The 21,019-nt window shown below is 37.2% G+C and overlaps 1 protein-coding gene across 1 annotated transcript; it reads left to right on the forward strand.

Moving 5' to 3' along the window:
* The first annotated feature begins 16,581 nt into the window (after positions 1-16,581).
* cfl1l (cofilin 1 (non-muscle), like) lies at positions 16,582-19,169 on the forward strand. The gene is made up of 4 exons (XM_019066576.2): positions 16,582-16,724; positions 17,708-18,003; positions 18,510-18,586; positions 18,723-19,169. The coding sequence occupies exons 1-4, from the start codon at positions 16,722-16,724 to the stop codon at positions 18,833-18,835; spliced, it is 489 nt and encodes a 162-aa protein (XP_018922121.1). The 5' UTR covers positions 16,582-16,721; the 3' UTR covers positions 18,836-19,169.
* Positions 19,170-21,019: the final 1,850 nt, after the last annotated feature.

Raw genomic sequence — 21,019 nt, forward strand, 5'->3', positions numbered from 1 at the left:
TTAGGGTGACTTCAGGCTATGCCTTTTTGTCTTTAATCCCAGTGTGGCATTTTCTTGTTATTCCCTGCGTCTGCACCTGCACCATTTCTCTGGTAACACTGCCTCCTGCTGGACAGGAGGGGTCTGAACAGCTATTGATATACTTCTTTTTTTCTTTTTTTATCAGACCAAAGGCTTGGCACTTAAAAAGACACAGAAGCCTTACACACCTGTTGTGAGGTCCAAAAGTTGGCTTAGTTTATTGATTTTCCTCCTGGCCAGAAGATTGTGTGTCGCACACATGTGCATTTGGCCAAACAGCAGTGCTCTCTGTTTGTAATTGATTTCAGTGCCACACAGCTGTCTAAAGACATCTCTAAAATCTCAAGAATTTATTGTCAACTTCCACTGCTGATGAACATCACAGTACTGCCTGTTTATTTTGTCACTGTTGCATTTGCTGCTGTCCAGTAAATGCAGTTCTTAAGGGAATTTACTGAACAATGATTCTTTAAGATGTTCATAACATTAATGGTCTGTTTAGTGTTAAAGTGTCATTCATTTAATTATTTTTAAATGTCCTGAAATAAAAATGTAAGATGATTTTATGAAAAATCTCCAGTGATAAGATATTTAGACACCTTTATATCATGGTGGAGGGGTTTTGTTTGGTGTTAAACTATTCTTCTAAAAGGTTTCGTGTTCCCCAACATCATTGTTCACTCAGAACTCACAAGGAGTCTTTTGTCTTCAATAAAAGCTGAATGGTTTGGTGTGGCCTATATAGCAAAACCATAAGAGACAGTAGAAAACAGAACTCCATCTGTCGCAAAGAAACAGGGTGGGGATGCAAAATTCAGCCCAACATACCACAAGAACAAAACCTCAGAGGTGGAACTGTGTCGCTTACAAGAATCACCATTCACCCCACAATGCATCAGTCAGCAGAGACCGCCACAGTCTGAAACGATCACCTACTATCAAGATAAGAGTATCGTTTTAACATGCACCTTTCTGGTGTTTTGCTTGCACTGCCAGTGAGTGAAGGGGTTTGATAGGAGTTACAGTATTTTTCAAAAGGATCCATTGATTTCTGGAACAAATTTTTAATTTAAATTGATTTTTTTTTTCTTTTATTTATTTATTTATTATTGCATTGAAGGTTTCTTTATTATATGGTATGATTTAAATAATTGTAATTAAATCTAATTTTAAACTTTATATAGCCCTCAAATTCAAACTATGCTGTTTCTGGCATATCTGCATGAGGTGTAGACACTATAAAACTGCATCAGATGCGCGAAGTCAAATTAGATTGGAAAATTGGAATAAAAGCAAAAAGATGGGAAAGAAATGTGGTCATAAAAAGTCTCAGGTTAGTTTACGAAGCTCTGTAACACACAGAACAGCACTCTCTGAAGCCGTACAGGATGCATGTAAAGATCCCCATGCTTTGCCCTCATCCTTTCTGTGTGTATATATATGTGTGTGTTTATATCCTCGGGGCTTGTTACCACATCAAGGTTCAGGAACAATGGACCCAGAGCGGATATCCTCCACATGGACAGGTGTGGTGAGAAAAACCTCATACCCACCTTTTCTCTCTTCCTCTTTCTCTCTCTTTCCATCTTTTCCTTTTGTATCTCTTTATTTCTCAATGCATCATATCTCGCCTTATAGTCCTTTATCCTTTAGCTAAAGTGAGCACTGTCCATTAGTCTCAATGTGTTTCATTATTCTCCTCGTTCTATACTCTACTTGTGCTAGACAGATGAGGTTTGATTGTGAAGTCAGACAGGTGGGATGTAAACTGATATTATTGTCCCCTCAACTGCTCTCAACAGTTCCTTATCAGTTGCTGTTTTGTGTGGGAGAGTGTGGGAGCACATTTGTGTGAACTTAAGGTGAATGTATGGGCTTTCTCAACAGTCGGGGGGCAATTTTGTAAGGTAAATCTGACATAACTGTCCTTTGGAAATATTCAGGGACAATTTCAATTGGAATTTTCCAGTCCTTGAATTTGGCTTTTGCCTGTGGCTCTTTCAGCGGGTTACATAGTTAGAACAGTAGTTTGTTTAAATACACTGGATGCATTGCATAATTCTCTACTATATAGTGAAATATGTCAGAATTCACAGCATTCAGGTAAAGTTACTGGATGACTTACTGCTGCAGGTGAGATTCTGAAGTGCAGATCCATGAGGCCACAGGAGAAGATCACACGACAATGACAACATGGTGAATGTAGTATGTCTGGATTCATTTCAGAGTAACATTCATACTACACAGAACATACTTTTTAACGGTCACAGAGTATTAACTTCTTCAAAAGAATGGCCTACTCCGAAAGTACGGGATTTCAAACGCAGCCACAATTAAATTCTGGAACTAATCACATCTGTCATGGTGAATCATTGAATCAGTCTCTCAACTGATTCATTCATTCACATTGATTTATTTAGGAATGAAAACTGTGTTGTTCATCTCAAGACTTTGTATAAATTTTAAAGTGAAGTGACATACAGTCAAGTATGGTGACCCATACTCAGAATTCGTGCTCTGCATTTAACCCATCCAAAGTGCACACACACAGCAGTGAACACACACACACCAGGAGCAGTGGGCAGCCATTTATGCTGCGGCGCCCGGGGAGCAGTTGGGGGTTTGGTGCCTTGCTCAAGGGCACCTCAGTCGTGGTATTGCCAGCCCGAAACTCGAACCCACAACTTTAGGGTTCGGAGTTAAACTCTAACCACTAGGCCACGACTTCCCCACTTTTTATGTAATTTCCCCACTTTTTATGTCAGCTAATGCCAGCTTAGCTTAGCTAATGCCAGAAATACAACTGACAAAGATGTATTTATTAAATTTTTTTCAAAAAAAAAAAAATTTTTTATCAAATTTATTTATTTATATATTGTTGATCTCTGAATGGGCTATGATATTGGAGTTAAAATAAAAACTAATCCTGATCAGTGACACATAAATAGAAAAACAACAACAAAAAATAAAGAACGTTCCATGTTTGTGGAATGAATTAAAATATATACTTTGTGGTGCTTCTTTTAACTCCCCTTACAAACCTTTGTGAACTGCCTTCATTGGCAACTAGGACGTTTTAAACAGTTTCTTAAATGGCCTGAACTCTCAGATGAAAAGAGCTGAAGGGTGAACTCCAACCTTATTACAGACCCCTAATAACAACTTTTAAAAGGACCACTGATTTTATTCTCACAGAGTTTCTTTGACTGTCTCAAAAAAAAGTTTTTCCAGAGCATCTACAAGAAAGTAACTACATGAAGAAGAAGAAAAGAACAAGAGAGAAGGGGGATTACTTGGGGTTCACTGGTGCCACCAGCGCCCCTTCATGTTGTTTTCCATGACACTCTTTTAATCAGCTTTCTGCTCTCCTTTTATGAAGTCATGAATCATTATCTGACTGCAGTGAAATAATTTCACCGCCTCTCTGCTTTGTAACCATAGCAGCTGGTCAATAAACTGCAACTTAAACACAGTGTGTGTTGTGTGTGTGTGTGTGTGTGCGTGTGTGTGTGTGTGTGTGTGTGTGTATTCTTCATGGTAACTTGAGATTCACAGCTTTAAAAGTGAGGCTGTTTTTCCTTTTTACAACCTAAAAACAAATGCATGCAGCATTAATATTATCTGTTTGGTTTTAGTTGCTGAAAGTCACTCACATACACACATTCAGTGTAATCTTCATCTTCAAAACTGACATTGTTTAACAACACAGCCATTTCATTTAAGGATTTTCAGCCACAAGACTGACTTCATATAACCACAACCCCCAAAGAATGTGTATGCACTGCCATTTTCAGAATAATACCATAACATAATATAGTTACAGAGTGTAACACTCGGGAGGGGAGATGTTTCCAAAGCCGTCAGAAGCCAGAAATGTTCTCACATGGGCCTGAATATTTGTCATCATCTTTAATTGTTGCATATGTTGGAATTAAGCTTGGAGGGATGAAAACAGTTGTGTTGAAATAACCTTTGACCTCGTCTCCCTTGCATTAGCTCGGGTTGTGGAGTTCATAAAAGCAGATCTGCCCAAAACACACACACACACACACACACACACACACATGAATGCATAGTGAGGTTGATTTTGCTGCAGATTTACTCATACACACACAAACTAGTACACACAGGACCCTCTTGATTGGGAAAATGTTTTGGCCATGTCCAGTAGGACCCAGTGGACATCAAGCCTATTGTGTAAGTTCACAGCAGCCCTGGAGACCCCTGAACTAACAGGGTTCAAAGAGATCATCTGTTTCTGCACCAGATGTGTAACCGCCTCCTTCTCAGCAGCCAATCAGACTTCGACTATCTCTTTTGTACCAACAAACCAAAAGCTTCTACCCTGAGTCTTTTGAGCAATCGCCACACTTGCTTCATCTGCACGCTGTGTAATTTTAACATTTTAACAGTCACTTCGGCACAGACCTACAGAGCAACGGTTCTGTAACATAAAGACATTTTAAATTAGCATTGCAAAACTGCATAACCACACACTTACACAAGTGCACGACTAGAGAACAATTACAGTGCTGAAACTTTGGCTTGATGCGCAGCAAGGAAGTATTGCACGAGGGTAAACGCTACAACGTTTTACTACAGGTTTCTCTGAAAACAATTTCTCTGACCATGCTTGCATATAATTTTCTAATTAAGGTCCATATTCTTATTAAGTCTCTATCATGAAAACACATTAACATGCTCACAGAAATTCACAGAAACAGACATGCATGTTCTTGTCTTTCTATTTTGTTGCAGAAGCACAAGTGATGCGATTAACTAAACAATTGACAGTAGCCATTGACTTCCATAGTATTTTTTTCCCATATTATGGAAGTCAATGGCTAGCGTCAACTGTTTGGTTAATCACATTTTTCAAAATATCTTCTTTTGTGCTCAACAGAAGAAAGAAACTAATACAGGTTTGGAACAACTTGGGGGTAAGTAAAGGGTGACAGAATTTTGGGTGAACTATCCTTTTCATTTTCAGTCATTTTGCACATCAACTCATTTCTGTCTTCGACAGAAAAATGAAAGACTTCTGGCTTTTTTCATTTCTTCTAATGTTTAGAGAAAAACTGCCCTCCTCTTTTTTTCACAACTGCCTGTATAGCATATGACACAGAATTGTTCATACATGAACAGATAATAAATGTCAGATAATAGATAATACTGCTGGAGGGAAGTCACCTCTGAAATGATCTGTGAGAGATGAGTGAGAGTTTATAACTTGCTTATGTAACAGCATGTGTGTGTTTTGAAAGTGTGTTCAGAGTGAAATGGAATTCCTCTGTGCAACACTGATGCCCAACTAGCACTGTTATGATTTATCACACTTCTCTCCTTATTCTCTCTCTCCACCTCTTATTTTGCATTTATCTTTTCCTTCAGTCTGGCTGACCTAATACTAGTATTATGGGTCTCATGGGTAACCTCAAGAAAATTCCCTTATGAAATCTGATTTTATGTTAGTAATTCAGTCCCACTGAAGTGCCATTATATGACAGCATTCGATGTGTTGATATTAAATAACATAAAAAACAAGTCTAACAGATTCCATTTTAGATTACTACAGCAAAGTGGTTATCCTTTTCAGTAAAGCTGATAATGTTTTCTTAGAAAAGCTTTTATGTTGGCACGTGGCAGCAGTGTGGTCACTTCTTCTCATCAGTGCTGGTTATAATACTGTGGCTGTCTAACCATTTGTGATGTTTGATCTCCTCCAGTAGCGTTTAAAATCTGCAATTCATAATATAGTAAATGGGTGAACAAGTGACCAATTTCAGCTGCAGATTCTTTCAGAAACGCAGAATGAAGTCATCTAATTTGTTGATCTGTATATTGGTGGTGGAGAAAAACACCTCTCTCTCTCTTTCAGCTTATTCCCTTTATTAGGGGTCGCCACAGCTGTGTGATCCGCACAACTGATTTGGCACTTGTTTTACGCCGGATGCCCTTCCTGCCGCAACCCAGCACTGAGAGTACACTAACTCATGCAACCCCATTGCTGGGACACACTCACTCACCCATTCACACACACACACACACACCAACGTTATCCAATTTACCTGTATTGCATGTCTTTTGGATTGTGGGGGAAACCATAGCACCTGGCGGAAACCCACACAGACACGGGGAGAACATGCAAACTCCACACAAAAAGGTGTCCTGGCTCAGCCGGGACTGGTGGAGAAAAACACCATTGATCTATAATAATTATATAGATTATATAGACCAGTCAAAACACTCAATCTTAAATAGGCTACATATACCATTTAAATGCAAATTTTGTCATTTTGTCTGTTGGAGTGCACTATCTTATATATAACTTTACTGTCCTCACCAAAAAAACTTCCATTTTGATTTCATTGGGACTTCAGAATAAATGCGCTGAAATTTAAGGATTATTGAGTGGGCTACACTGCCCTCTTCTGACTATTTGTGATAATTTTCCTTTTCTCTTGTGTACAGTCGTGGCCAAAAGTTTTGAGAATTACATAAATATTGGAAATTGGAAAAGTTACTGCTTAAGTTTTTATAATAGCAATTTGCATATACTCCAGAATGTTATGAAGAGTGATCAGATGAATTGCATAGTCCTTCTTTGCCATGAAAATTAACTTAATCCCAAAAAAAACTTTCTACTGCATTTCATTGCTGTCATTAAAGGACCTGCTGAGATCATTTCAGTAATCATTTTGTTAAGAGCAGAAGGCTGGAGATCATTATGTCAGGCTGATTGGGTTAGAATGGCAGACTTGACATGTTAAAAGGAGGGTGATGCTTGAAATCATTGTTCTTCCATTGTTAACCATGGTGACCTGCAAAGAAACGCATAAAAATGGCTTCACAGGCAAGGATATTGTGGCTACTAAGATTGCACCTAAATCAACAATTTATAGGTTCATCAAGAACTTCAAGGAAAGAGGTTCAATTCTTGTAAAGAAGGCTTCAGGGCGTCTAAGAAAGTCCAGCAAGCGCCAGGATCGTCTCCTAAAGAGGATTCAGCTGCGGGATCAGAGTGCCACCAGTGCAGAGCTTGCTCAGGAATGGCAGCAGGCAGGTGTGAGCGCATCTGCACGCACAGTGAGGCGAAGACTTTTGGAAGATGGCCTAGTGTCAAGAAGGGCAGCAAAGAAGCCACTTCTCTCCAAAAAAAACATCAGGGACAGATTGATCTTCTGCAGAAAGTATAGTGAATGGACTGCTGAGGACTGGGGCAAAGTCATATTCTCCGATGAAGCCCCTTTCCGATTGTTTGGGGCATTTGGAAAAAGGCTTGTCCGGAGAAGAAAAGGTGAGCGCTACCATCAGTCCTGTGTCATGCCAACAGTAAAGCATCCTGACACCATTCATGTGTGGGGTTGCTTCTCATCCAAGGGAGTGGGCTCACTCACAATTCTGCCCAAAAACACAGCCATGAATAAAGAATGGTACCAAAACACCCTCCAACAGCAACTTCTTCCAACAACCCAACAACAGTTTGGTGAAGAACAATGCATTTTCCAGCACGATGGAGCACTGTGCCATAAGGCAAAAGTGATAACTAAGTGGCTCGGGGACCAGAATGTTGAAATTTTGGGTCCATGGCCTGGAAACTCCCCAGATCTTAATCCCATTGAGAACTTGTGGTCAATCCTCAAGAGGCGGGTGGACAAACAAAAACCCACTAATTCTGACAAACTCCAAGAAGTTATTATGAAAGAATGGGTTGCTATCAGTCAGGATTTGGCCCAGAAGTTGATTGAGAGCATGCCCAGTCGAATTGCAGAGGTCCTGAAAAAGAAGGGCCAACACTGCAAATACTGACTCTTTGCATAAATGTCATGTAATTGTCGATAAAAGCCTTTGAAACGTATGAAGTGCTTGTAATTATATTTCAGTACATCACAGAAACAACTGAAACAAAGATCTAAAAGCAGTTTAGCAGCTAACTTTTTGAAAACTAATATTTATGTAATTCTCAAAACTTTTGGTCACGACTGTAGAGCAATGTCTGGGGACCCACTGCTCCCAGTGTCTCCCGTGGGTCTCCAGGACTGAGATGAACACCACTGGTGTAGAGTACAATTATACATTGATCTTTGCAAGTTTTACAATTTTTTTTTTGTTTGTTTTTATTTTTTTAATTATGCAGACTCAGTTTTGATTTTCCTTTAGTTTGGTACTTTGCTAAATGTAATTTCTTTTAAATCTGAAATGTCAATCTGTTTGATGGTGTATACATTCTCTTGTTATTCTTTCAGTGGTAGTTTTCATGTGGAATCTACTTGAGACAATAAAATTAAATTTATGAACACATTTATGAAAAAACATCATAAAATAAAATAAAATAAAAATGGTAGAAAACTGTAGAGATTTTTTTTTTTTTTTTTTAAATACAATGATTTTAAAAAAAGAGAAAGAAACATCAGTGTAGTTTTAAAGAACAGCCTATTTAGTTATTCTGTCCTTAATCCCTTATTCCTAATTTTTGAATGTTGAAATTTCTATTTTGGGCTGTAACCTCACCTCTCCCAAACAAAACAAAACAAAAAACAAAAAACAAATAATACTCAGTGGGTAGCCCTGACACCTCACAGAAAGTAGGTACCAGTCCTGGATGAGCTAGGCCTTTCTGTGTGGATGTTGCATGTTACCCTGTGCAAAGTCACTTTTAAGTATTTCTATAGTCTTTGCCCTGTGTTCTGGTTTGCCCCACATTCCCACACATTCAGTTTGGGTTCAGTGCTTTTTTATAGCGGTGTGATAGCGCCATCTAGTGAATACACTTTTATTGTTGATTATTATTGATTTTAGTGACTTTCATTGCTCTCTGTATCCATTAAAAATCAGCTCAATCTGTACTTAGAATGTGTTGATAACAAAACCCAATAAAAATATTTCCAACATATCAGAAACAAGCATGAACTTACAGAAGTCAACTGTGGAGAACATTTGAGCCCTAAGAGTTCAGACTTCAAATCAATAGAGAATTATAGGTGTGCTGTCACTCCCTCTAAACTTACAGAGCAAAATAAATATATATTGATCACTCAAAAAAGCAAGCTTAAAAAAATATATAGTTTTAAAGAATATATTCACTATTAATTCTGTTTTTTTAATTAAATTTTTCTAATGTTCGTTGAAATCTCTAATTTGGGCCCTAACTTCGCCTCTCCACACAAACAAATAAATAAATAATGTCTAATTTGTATTATCTGTTATCTGTCACTTTTTAACAGTTTCTTCCTATGTGTTGTGTATTAATTTATGCAAGGTTTGTTTAACCTGAATGCAGCTTGAATTTAAATTTGTTTTATAATTTCAGACAAAGGTCAGGCCAAAGAAAAATAAAATTGGAAAACTCCAAATTATAGCTACAGAGAATTTAAAAATGAAAGACTCAAAAAGAAACCCTTCACCATTTTAACATTTAAAAACTTTCAAAAGATTCACATGTTAATCACTCTGTTTTTCATGACTTCGGTCTGATAGACACCTTTTTCCTGACGTAAAAATGGGCGCCGCCATTTGTAAATTCTATGGGTCTAGCTTCCGGTCTCATTTGCGTCCAGCTATTTTTAGATGTAAAAAACAGTTCGTTTTACTGCTTGATATTGACAATTGACGTGTCCTATCATATTATTTTAATCTGTTATCTTAATTAAGAACACACTGGTTTGTACTGCAAACAGTTTTACCGTTTACTGCACGTGGTTATTCTCCTCGTTATTTACCTATAGCAGCTAATGAAACGGAAGTCTCACCCACAGGCTTACTTCCGCGTTGAGGAAAAAGGTGGATACGCTTCGCTCATGACCTACTTTCGGTTTTGACGTGTTACGACTTGCAGTGTTTTCCAAAGTTCCAAGTGCAGTTTAGTTTCTGTTGTGAGGTTTCTTTTCTTGCTCCCTCTCTGCCTCTCGTTCCTCCAGATCCGTAGTTCCTTCCCTGGCGTTACTCCCGCGCTTCTCAGCGTGCTCAATAGTATGAGGTGTGATTTGTGAACTTTTCGGTGACACCAACATCGTTGATAACTATAAGTAGCCTACGCCGCCGCATTAGACTTGTGGTCTAAATAATGGTCAGTAGAGCTGTAATTGTAAAATGAATGAGATTGTACCGGGTCAGTCAGCCATTTAGCATCTCAGTCTCCATCAGCAATCAGCAGAAAGCGGAGCTGTAATTGTAGTTTGTATGTGGTTGTTTATGTTCTGTGAGCATTTTAGCATCTCAGTTAGCATACAGAACATAACTCCACGTTTAATCCACGATTTATGAATGTGTAAATGTCTGACCAAACAATTAAAATGTTAATTATTCAAGAAAACATTGTGCTTTGGTCATCTGAACAACTTATTTAGACTTTATTTATTTAATGAGTAGATTTTGCACACATTTTAATAAAGCCAAATCAGATTTTTGTAGTAAGTAAATACGTTCATTGGCTTAAGACATAACACATAGGACACTCTTTTACATATTTATGTAATATGAAGAAATGGTCACCGAACGAACTGAAAATGAACTAATCTCTTGAGAGAATCTAAATTTCCGCCACTAGCGCACTCATTTAAAACACGCAGAGAGAGACGCGTTTCAGACAATGTGTGTAGACAGAATTAATTCCTCTTTTGCGTATCCTTGCTTCTAATGAATACATACAAAATTGTCTCAAAATAATTGTCTCTGCAAGTATTCTCGTAAACACAGTTGGTTATGTATTAAGTGAACTAAACAGTGGAGAAAGAAATCTCCTGTACATCATTAAATTGGATCCGTGCATTCGGTCTTAAAGGGGCAGCAGCCTATAAATACCTGTTGTTCAATAAGTCCCACCTGCTGTCAGAGAGTGACATATGCGTCACATTTAGAAAGCTAAAATCAGACCACTCTGTTTTGCTTCAAATTTTGAAATTATACAACCCAAATAACATGTATTTATCATCTTTTTTGGATAGTAATTCAAATGCAGTTTTAAATAGCGCACAGGCAAAGCCTTTGTTTATATGAAGAGATTTATTTTAGTTGTATAATTTTTTATTTTATACAACTAAACTTTATTTTACTCGCATCAGATTCAAGGTACTGATGCTTGCCTACAAGATGACCACTGGCACGGCACCAATATACCTAAACTCACTAGTTCAAACTTATGTGCCCTCCAGAAGCATGCGTTCTGCAAGTGAACGACTGCAAGTGAACCTTGTGGTGCCATCCCAAAGAGGTTCAAAATCACTCTCACAGACCTTTTCCTGGACTGTGCCCAGCTGGTGGAATGACCTCCCAATCTCAATTCGAACATCCAAGTCTTTACTCATTTTCAAAAAACACATCTAAAGACCAACTAATACTAGCACTTACCTTTTCTTGTCTATCCTATTCTTGAAAAAAAAAAAAAAAAAACTTGCTACGGGTTCTGTGCTAGACTAACTGAGACTTGTCATGGCACTTGTATAATGTTGTTGTTCTCTCGTTGGTCTGGTTGCTTCTATTGTTCTCATTTGTAAGTTGCTTTGGATTAAAGCGTCTGCTAAATGATTAAATGTAAATGTTATTTGATTTGGGATTTGTTTTAAAATTTCAAGTTAGTTTTATTATTTAACATTTCAATTTTACAAAGAAATATGCAGCATTTCGTCTGAAAAATAATAAAAGGACACATTTTCATTTATAATTCGTCTTAAATCTAATTTTGTAAATAAAATTATATATAAATAAATTGTAAGAAAATTGTATTGTGAATTTTATCACATCGTAAGTTTAGTGAATCGTTACGTCCCTATATGCTACTAGTTTTTGCTGATCATGCTGATTTGTCCACAGTAAAGTTCAGCCTATGTCTTTTTTTTTTAAATTTGGGCTAGTTTAATTCATTCTGGGCTACCAAAACCTGAAGAATACCTATCAGGGATTTTGAAAATTTGCGTGCCCTGTTGCAACTGACCCCACAACAGGGGACGGTTGCAACAGTCCACAGGGGCAATTGCAACATGTAATTAAAACCATTCTTAAATATCATTTTGCAATTTCTTTATTTTATTTGTGCATAGACATGGTCTTTAATAAGTTAAATTGGCTGTATAAAAACAAAGAATAGTAAATGGGATTTAAAAAAAAAAACATTTTCAAGTAACAATCATGTCTTGGTTAATTATTACAATACATTTGAACTACAAAATATTAATTTAATCTGAATCAAGACACTGAAATTTAATAATAGCCTACTTCTGTTAACAGCTGTGGAAGGTTACTGAACTGAGGCCATTGCATAAACATAGCCACTATCTTAAGAATCTGTCTTAAGAACTAGTTTGACCAACTAGCGGTTAACCAAGTGGTAATCAGTCTTACCATTTTATGTAATTGACTTTATAAGTGTGTGTGTGTGTGTGATGCATGTGTGTGTGGAAGACAGAGCGTGAGAGTGAAAAAAGGAGAAATACCCAACTATTGAAAGGGGTTCTTTATTAATCCATGAAATTACAATTATGTAATGTTATGGCAAGCTTTTACATCAATGTTGTGGTAAGGGACATCATGTTGGGATGGTTGCAATGTGTTGCAACTGTCCCTACACTGACAGCCATGATAAAACTTGGTATAATAGCTTGACAGAATATATTTGACACATGCTAGCTAGGCTAATTAGAAGTTAATAAAACACAGATATAAATCATATGTTTTTACAATGCTTTACGCAAACAACTTAGTATGACAAAAAAATCTGGAAATTAAAAAAAAAAAAATTTACCATGAAAATTATTTTTTGTAGAAGGAATGGTCACATGTGCCTGATTTCATTCAGGAAGGATGAGGGGCTGATTGAGCATGTGCAGTATGAACATCATCACTGTAGCTCCTTCCTGATTGAAGAAATAATCCATGTTGCAACTGCCCCCCCCTATATGAAAGTTTCAAGAAGTTGAAGAAGAAAGTTTTTGAAATAAGCTTATATATATATATATATATATATATATATATATATATATATACACACACACACACACACACACACACACACACACACACACACACACACAAACCCGATTCCAAAAAAGTTGGGACACTGTACAAATTGTGAATAAAAACAAAATGCAATGATGTGGAAGTTTCAAATTTCAATATTTCATTCAGAATACAACATAGATGACATATCAAATGTTTAAACTGAGAAAATGTATCATTTTAAGGGAAAAAATAAGTTGATTTTAAATTTAATGGCATCAACACATCTCAAAAAAGTTGGGACAATGCCATGTTTACCACCGTGTGGCATCCCCTCTTCTTTTTATAACAGTCTGCAAACGTCTGGGGACTGAGGAGACAAGTTGCTCAAGTTTAGGAATAGGAATGTTGTCCCATTTTTGTCTAATACAGGCTTCTAGTTGCTCAACTGTCTTAGGTCTTCTTTGTCACATCTTCCTCTTTATGATGCACCAAATGTTTTCTATGGGTGAAAGATCTGGACTGCAGGCTGGCCATTTCAGAACCCGGATCCTTCTTCTACGCAGCCATGATGTTGTAATTGATGGAGTATGTGGTCTGGCATTGTCATATTGGAAAATGCAAGGTCTTCCCTGAAAGAGATGACGTCTGGATGGGAGCATATGTTGTTCTAGAACTTGGATATACCTTTCAGCATTGATGGTGCCTTTCCAGATGTGTAAGCTGCCCATGCCACACGCACTCATGCAATCCCATACCATCAGAGATGCAGGCTTCTGAACTGAGCGCTGATAACAACTTGGGTTGTCCTTGTCCTCTTTAGTCCGGATGACATGGCGTCCCCGTTTTCCAAAAAGAACTTCAAATTTTGATTTGTCTGACCACAGAACAGTTTTCCACTTTGCCACAATCTATGTTAAATGAGCCTCGGCCCAGAGAAAACGCCTGCGCTTCTGGATCATGTTTAGATATGGTTTCTTTTTTGACCTATTGAGTTTTAGCCGGCAACGGCGAATGGTATGGTGGATTGTGTTCACCGACAATGTTTTCTGGAAGTATTCCTGAGCCCATGTTGTGATTTCCATTACAGTAGCATTCCCGTATGTGATGCAGTGCCGTCTAAGGGCCCGAAGATCACGGGCATCCAGTATGGTTTTCCGGCCTTGACCCTTACGCACAGAGATTGTTCAAGATTCTCTGAATCTTTGGATGATATTATGCACTGTAGATGATGATAACTTCAAACTCTTTGCAATTTTTTCTCTGAGAAACTCCTTTCTGATATTGCTCCACTATTTTTCGCCGCAGCATTGGGGGAATTGGTGATCCTCTGCCCATCTTGACTTCTGAGAGTCACTGCCACTCTGAGAGGCTCTTTTTATACCCAATCATGTTGCCAATTGACCTAATAAGTTGCAAATTGGTCCTCCAGCTGTTCCTTATATGTACATTTAACTTTTACGGCCTCTTATTGCTTCCTGTCCCAACTTTTTTGGAATGTGTAGCTCTCATGAAATCCAAAATGAGCCAATATTTGGCATGACATTTCAAAATGTCTCACTTTTAACATTTGATATGTTATCTATATTCTATTGTGAATAAAATATATGTTTACCTCCGTCTGTCAGTGGATCAACAGCTTCCTGACAGACAGGCAGCAGCTAGTGAGGCTGGAAAAATACACATCCAGCACCCGTACAATCAGCACCAGAGCTCCCCAGGGCTGCGTTCTCTCCCCACTGCTCTTCTCCCTGTACACTAATGATTGCACGTCTAAGGACCCCTCTGTCAAGCTCCCTCTGTCAAGTCTGCAGACGACACCACACTCATCAGCCTCATTCAGGACAGTGACGAGTCTGCTTACAGACAGGAGGTTAAAGAGCTGGCTGTATGGTGCACTCTCAACAACCTGGAGCTTAACACGCTCAAAACAGTGGAGATGATCGTGGATTTTAGGAGAAACCCCCCTGCTCTCCCCCCACTCACCATCATGAACAGCACTGTGACTGCAGTGGAGTCATTCAGGTTCCTGGGCACCACTATCTCTCAGGACCTGAAGTGGGACACTCAAATTGACTCCATTGGCCCAGCAGAGGTTGTACTTCCTTCGCCAGCTGAGGAAATTCAACCTACCACAAGAGCTGCTGAAACAGTTCTACTCCGCCATCATTGAATCCATCCTCTGCACTTCAGTAACTGTCTGATTCAGCTCAGCTTCTAAATCTGACCTCAGAAGACTACAGAGGGTAGTCCGGACTGCTGAGAGAATCATCGGTACAACCCTCCCTTCTATTCAAGAACTGTACTTATCCAGAATGAGCAAAAAGGCTGGCAAAATCACTCTGGACCCCTCACATCCAGCACACTTCCTCTTCGAACTGTTGCCATCTGGTCGACGCTACAGAGCACTGAGCACCAGAACGACCAGACATAGGAACAGTTTCTTCCCTCAGGCAATCCATCTAATGAACACTTGATAATAACTGTGGAACACACTACATTATTTATATTTACATACACATACACTTATTTATCTAATACACATACTTAGTGTACCTTAAATTTTTTTGAACATAATATACCTGTACATACACAACTGCTCATTGTAATATATCTGCCATACAATTTTCAATTTGTATATTGTCATTTCTTACTTACTTATTTGTATTTTTTTTTTTTTGTGTTTTTTTTTTTTTTGTGTATTTTTTCTGTCTTTATTCTGTTGCACTGCGGAGCTTCTGTCACTAAAACAAATTCCTCGTATGTGTGAACATACCTGGCAATAAAGCTCATTCTGATTCTGATTCTGATTCTGTTTATGAGATTTGTAAATTATTCCATTCCTTTTTTACTCACAATTTGTACAGTGTCCCAGCTTTTTTGGAATCGGGTTTTGTATATATATATATATATATATATATATATATATATATATATATATATATATATATATATGGTGACCTTGGGTAAAGTGGGATACTTTTTGTAAAACACGTAATTTAGATACCTAGATGTAATTGTTAATTTTAAGGTCCAACCATAATATTTTAATTTGAATACAGTTCGTATATAGTGACTTTTTTCAGGTAAAGTGGGCCATCCCTTTTTTATAAAAATTTGTTCTGCATCTTAATTAAAAACACATGATTTAGTACTACATATGATCAGACAAACATATAACAACATAAGGCTATATTTGTACCCTCAATTCTGAAATGGGCCTGAAGTATCGCGTTATGATTAACTGAGCAGTTGAAGACTTACTCTGATCATTAACATGAAACATTACTAACACTATAGGCTACATTAATTTGCTGGTATATAGTAATCATCATGATTATATGTCATGTGTCGATTATTTTTACACCTGGATCCTTCCATTTGTGCTAACGTAATATTTGTCCCTCTCACCAAATAAGGGTTCTTGTCAGATTCTGTCTTCCTTATAAGGCTGTTTTGTTCAGTCTCCAACTCCAAACTGCATCTGACACACCTGAGCGTTTACAAGTGCCATAAACCATCACTTTTATGGTTTCCTTATCATAAGCACAAAATATAAATAATCAGATTTGGGCGACAACAGGATATTTAACACAATCATCCTGTAATTAGAAGTGTTTGCAGTTGCACACAGCAAGTAGAAAGTCAGGTCATTCAGGACTGGTCTGTTCTGAAGAGGGTGTGTTCAGATCCCAACGCTGCTGAGACGCTTCTTTACTGTGCAGGGCAACAACACACTTCTTTCCTCCATCTCAGGGCAAGCATCAGCAATGGTAAGTCCTCAGACTTGGGCAGTTTTATTTTCCGTGTAGATTTTGCATGCTGTTCAAGCATTTTGTAAAAACTGGCTCGTGTTTGTGCAATGCAGTTGCATTATGTACATGTGTTACAGTGTGTCATGGTAAATTCTATCTATTTGAGCATATCAGCATTATGCTAATTCCTGAAATTTTTATGGCCTCTTACTGAATAAGAAACTATATGTAATATTTATTAAAAAGCGAACTAATCATGAACTTATCTGAATGGTAGTGAAGGAAAAAGGTGATGGTGGATCCGTTTAATTTTTAGTTAAAAATAATACTACAAGCTTGTTGGTGAAAATGTCATTATTGTTTATGTTATCTCATTTATTCCTATATTTCCTTTTTTAATTATTGTAATGCTTTTGTAGAGAATTATTTGGATAGGACAGAAACAATTGTGCCACACCTTACATCACAGTGTTCATGTGTCAATAACTTATAATCTTTTAAGCATTAAAAAATGTAGTAATAGAGGTTCCTGGGTGAGCTGAAAGTCTGACTTGATCTATCAAGTTTGAGAACTTATACTATTGTAGCACGTAAAATTTAAAACTACACTGTAATGGGAAGTGTTACCAAAAAGTTATTCAGAGACATTCCTGAGTTTCCTCACACCAGAGTGTTTTGACGTGTAACTCAGCTGCTTGTTTCGACTTGTTTGTAAAGGAATGGAATGTGAAGGCTGCAAACTGGTTCAGATTTTCACCTCATATATAAAACTAAAGCATTTATAAAGATGGGAAATACCTATGGAATGTAGATTAAAAAAGAATAAAAATTGTTTAGTCAAATGTCTGCCTAATCTAATAAAGAGAATTTTATGAGGTATATCCAATGATCTGCTTTATGTTTTCCTCAAAGTCATCTGGATGGAAGAAAATGGCATCTTATCCAATTGTATAGTTATCACTTCTGCATGTTTTGTCATTATTCTTTCCCATGTCACCCAGGCCTCAGGTGTAGCCATCAGTGATGATGTCATAGATCACTATAACTCAATCCGGGTGCGCCAAGCGGGAACTGAGGCGGGGCAAAGGCTTAAACTTGTGGTCATGTGTTTAAGCAAAGACCAAAAGAGCATCATAGTGGACTCTGAAAACTGCCTGAAAGTCAAAGATGTGGGTAACTCAGATGTCTTAAAGAAGATCCTCAGTAAGCTTCCTACCAACGAGTGCCGCTATGCCCTGTACGACTGCTCTTATGTGAGCAGGGAGAGCGTGAAGGAGGACCTAGTCTTCATCTTATCGTATGAGGCCTTTGCATCTTACTGATCAATCTACTTTTGCAGTCATATGTGATGGCTTGTGTTCCATGTGACTGCTTGGTTGTACTAAGAATATCTTAAGTGTAAATCATGCCATTTTCAATTAGCGTCTTTTAGAATAAGCGGACATATTTAGGCTTTGTCAAAAATGTCACCTAGGAATGGGCTAAAAAAAAAAAAAAAAAAAAAAAAACTAAAGCCTAATCTATGCTTCCTTTGGCAATACATGTTTATTGGTGACATTAGAAGTTGATTTTTGGTGGGAACTTGAGCATCCAGCAGAAACAAATATTTATATGTAAGATTGGCTCATAATAAAAAAAGTGAGCCAATGTACAAGTTTTTTATTCAGTGGTCAAAGACATCCATCCATTTAGAAAGCAGCACAATGGAACACAAAATGCATTCTGTAAGCAGCAGCCATTACGACAGGAGTTTTCCCTACTTTTATTTTCACCGTCTTGCTTGTGTGTTTATTTATTCCACAGTGCCCCTGAAACCGCCTCCTTAAAGAGCAAAATGGTCTATGCAAGCTCAAAGGCTGCTCTTAAGGCCAAATTGCCAGGTTGGTTATGGTCCTTTTAATGTTACAATTAATATTTTAATGTATTTGTAAAGCGCTTCTTACAGTACACATTATTCCAGAGCAGTTTTATAGAAAATTAAAACTAAATAAGATTACCTGTGCTTTTTCCCTATAGGTTTGAAATTTGAGTGGCAAATTAATGAACCTACAGACAGAGATGCATCAAGCCTTGTGGAGAAACTTGGTGGAAAGGACATGGTAAAGTCTTTGGAGGGGAACCCTGTGTAAAATTAGACCAATCAGACCAATGACCCAACAGCCCCCTTGTCAATCTGCTAGTCAAAATGAAAAATTTTACCTAAGATTTTATTTTTTTAGGTATGCAAATAAACTTTGTATTTCATTGGAACCAGTATTTGTCATTTGAACAAGTGAGAACAACTCAATATTTATCCATTTACAATTAACGATCATTATTGAACAAATACCAACACTTTTTAGTAACAGACCATCAAATATAGTATAATGACAGCAAAAATCCTGTGTTAGAAATAACAATTGGACTGTGTAACCTAAAGCAACTGTGTACTTGAAAAATAAAATCATGTGATTTTCAAAAACATTTAATGCATTTCTTAATGAACTTGGAATTGTACAAAAGATACCAAAAAATTACGGCCATATTGGAAATATTTCTGTATTTTCTAATTCTAAATCTACTGTATATGCACCTATGCCAAAACAAACTTTTTTAAAACAATGTTTCTATTTAATATTGATATGAGAAAAAAAAAAAAAAAACTATACCAAATCCGGATTTTTATCAAAGTTTCTAGAATAATCCAATATTCCTTCTTAAAGTGGACATAACACACAGTTTCACCAAACCTCATGTTGATCTTGAGTACCTATAGAGTAGTATAGCATCGTTCATAGCTCCAACGAGTTTTATTAAAGAAAATTACAGCTTTCCGATTCTCTCTGAAAACAGCCAAGCTCCTGGAAGCGTGCCATTGGCGGAGCTAAAGAGTGACGAGCACTTGCCCGATTGCCAACAAAACAGACATTTGATTCCATTTCACTTACCGTCTGCAGTTCTGTATGACAAAGTACCGAGAGAGCTTGTGCTTTTGAATCGCTCTCACGGTAACGTTACTTTGATGTCATACACCGATCGGTATGCTCAGTGCTGCTTCAAGTCGAACACTAATATGTACACGTATTTGCATCGCTTTGACCGTTCTCTGTAGATCCCACCTTCTCACGCACCACGATTGGTCGATTACGTACAATGTCTGCATGTTATTGGTCAAACGATCATTACCTTCATTAAGTATGAAAACAGGAAACCAAAGCCAAAACTTGGATATTTGATATTTTAGACAATGTAGAAATCTTGGCCAGCATGTGTCCTGGGAAAATGGCATGTTTGGTCACCCTACTAAAGGAAGGTCGATTTGTAGCTAAAAGTTGTTAAATGATGTTATGATGTCATTGCGCAATCACGACGCAAAATTGTGTCACATGAAATTTCAGCAAAAAACTATTTTATATGTTAATTTAGATTTGTTTGTAAAATAATATGCATAATATATTAAAATATCAATGAATATTTTTAAATTCAAATGATTGATTATTGAATCATTTTAAATTTCTGAACACTTAACTTTTTTGAACGTTTAAAATTTACGTTTTTTTAATAGCTAGTAAACCAATACTACACCTGTCCAACAATTATGCTTTAAGCAGTGTATTAGTAGTTAGTGTGCTAAAGTCTGTAAAAATAGTGCACAATATACTATGTTAATATGAAAGAATTTTCCGTATTGATTTTTTTGCATGCATTTTAAATTACGCATAGTGTTTTCAGGTTACAGGGTGATAATGGATAATGTCCTGGAAAATTTTTGTATCTTTTCCATTTTTCTTACAGAGTACTAACTGATCAACAATCGCAGGTACAAGGTTTTAACAAAGTGTATCATAAATGAACAATTATTAATTTATTATTAAACTGAACAATTGCAAATAGCAGTTCACACGATGTGTGTACTGCTCGGCATCTTTGGTTTCCTCTTTTTGTGTAAATTGGATGGGAAATGTGTGCCTTTTTATTGTCTCAGTCACTTATCAAAAGTTGCTAAAAGTTGCCAAATAAATTGTAAAAAATTGTGAAATTTGTTGCTAGGTGCTTTTGGGAAAAAAGTTGCTAAATTTAACAACAAAATTGCTAAATTGGGAACACTTGGTCAATTTGTGACGAGAGAAATGCCCATATAAGGAGTTCCACCTTTAATTACATCACGAAGAGCCAAGCTCGAAAAAAAAACTCTCCAAAACGCAGAACAGAACCAGAACCAGAAAGAGTATATTTGACACAGAAATAGTCCGTTTTACATTCGTATCGTTTTTTGAAACTTTGGCCATGTTTAGCATGAGAATCCAACTCTTTAACAGTGTAAATAACTCAAC

This window comes from Cyprinus carpio, chromosome B13 (assembly GCF_018340385.1).
Source record: "Cyprinus carpio isolate SPL01 chromosome B13, ASM1834038v1, whole genome shotgun sequence".
Lineage (NCBI taxonomy): Eukaryota > Metazoa > Chordata > Actinopteri > Cypriniformes > Cyprinidae > Cyprinus > Cyprinus carpio.

Coding starts and splice junctions, on each gene's coding strand:
- cfl1l (XM_019066576.2), top strand. Junction 18,004..18,509: donor GACCTAGTCTTCATCTTATC/GTATGAGGCCTT, acceptor TTTATTCCACAG/TGCCCCTGAAACCGCCTCCT. Junction 18,587..18,722: donor TCTTAAGGCCAAATTGCCAG/GTTGGTTATGGT, acceptor TTTTCCCTATAG/GTTTGAAATTTGAGTGGCAA.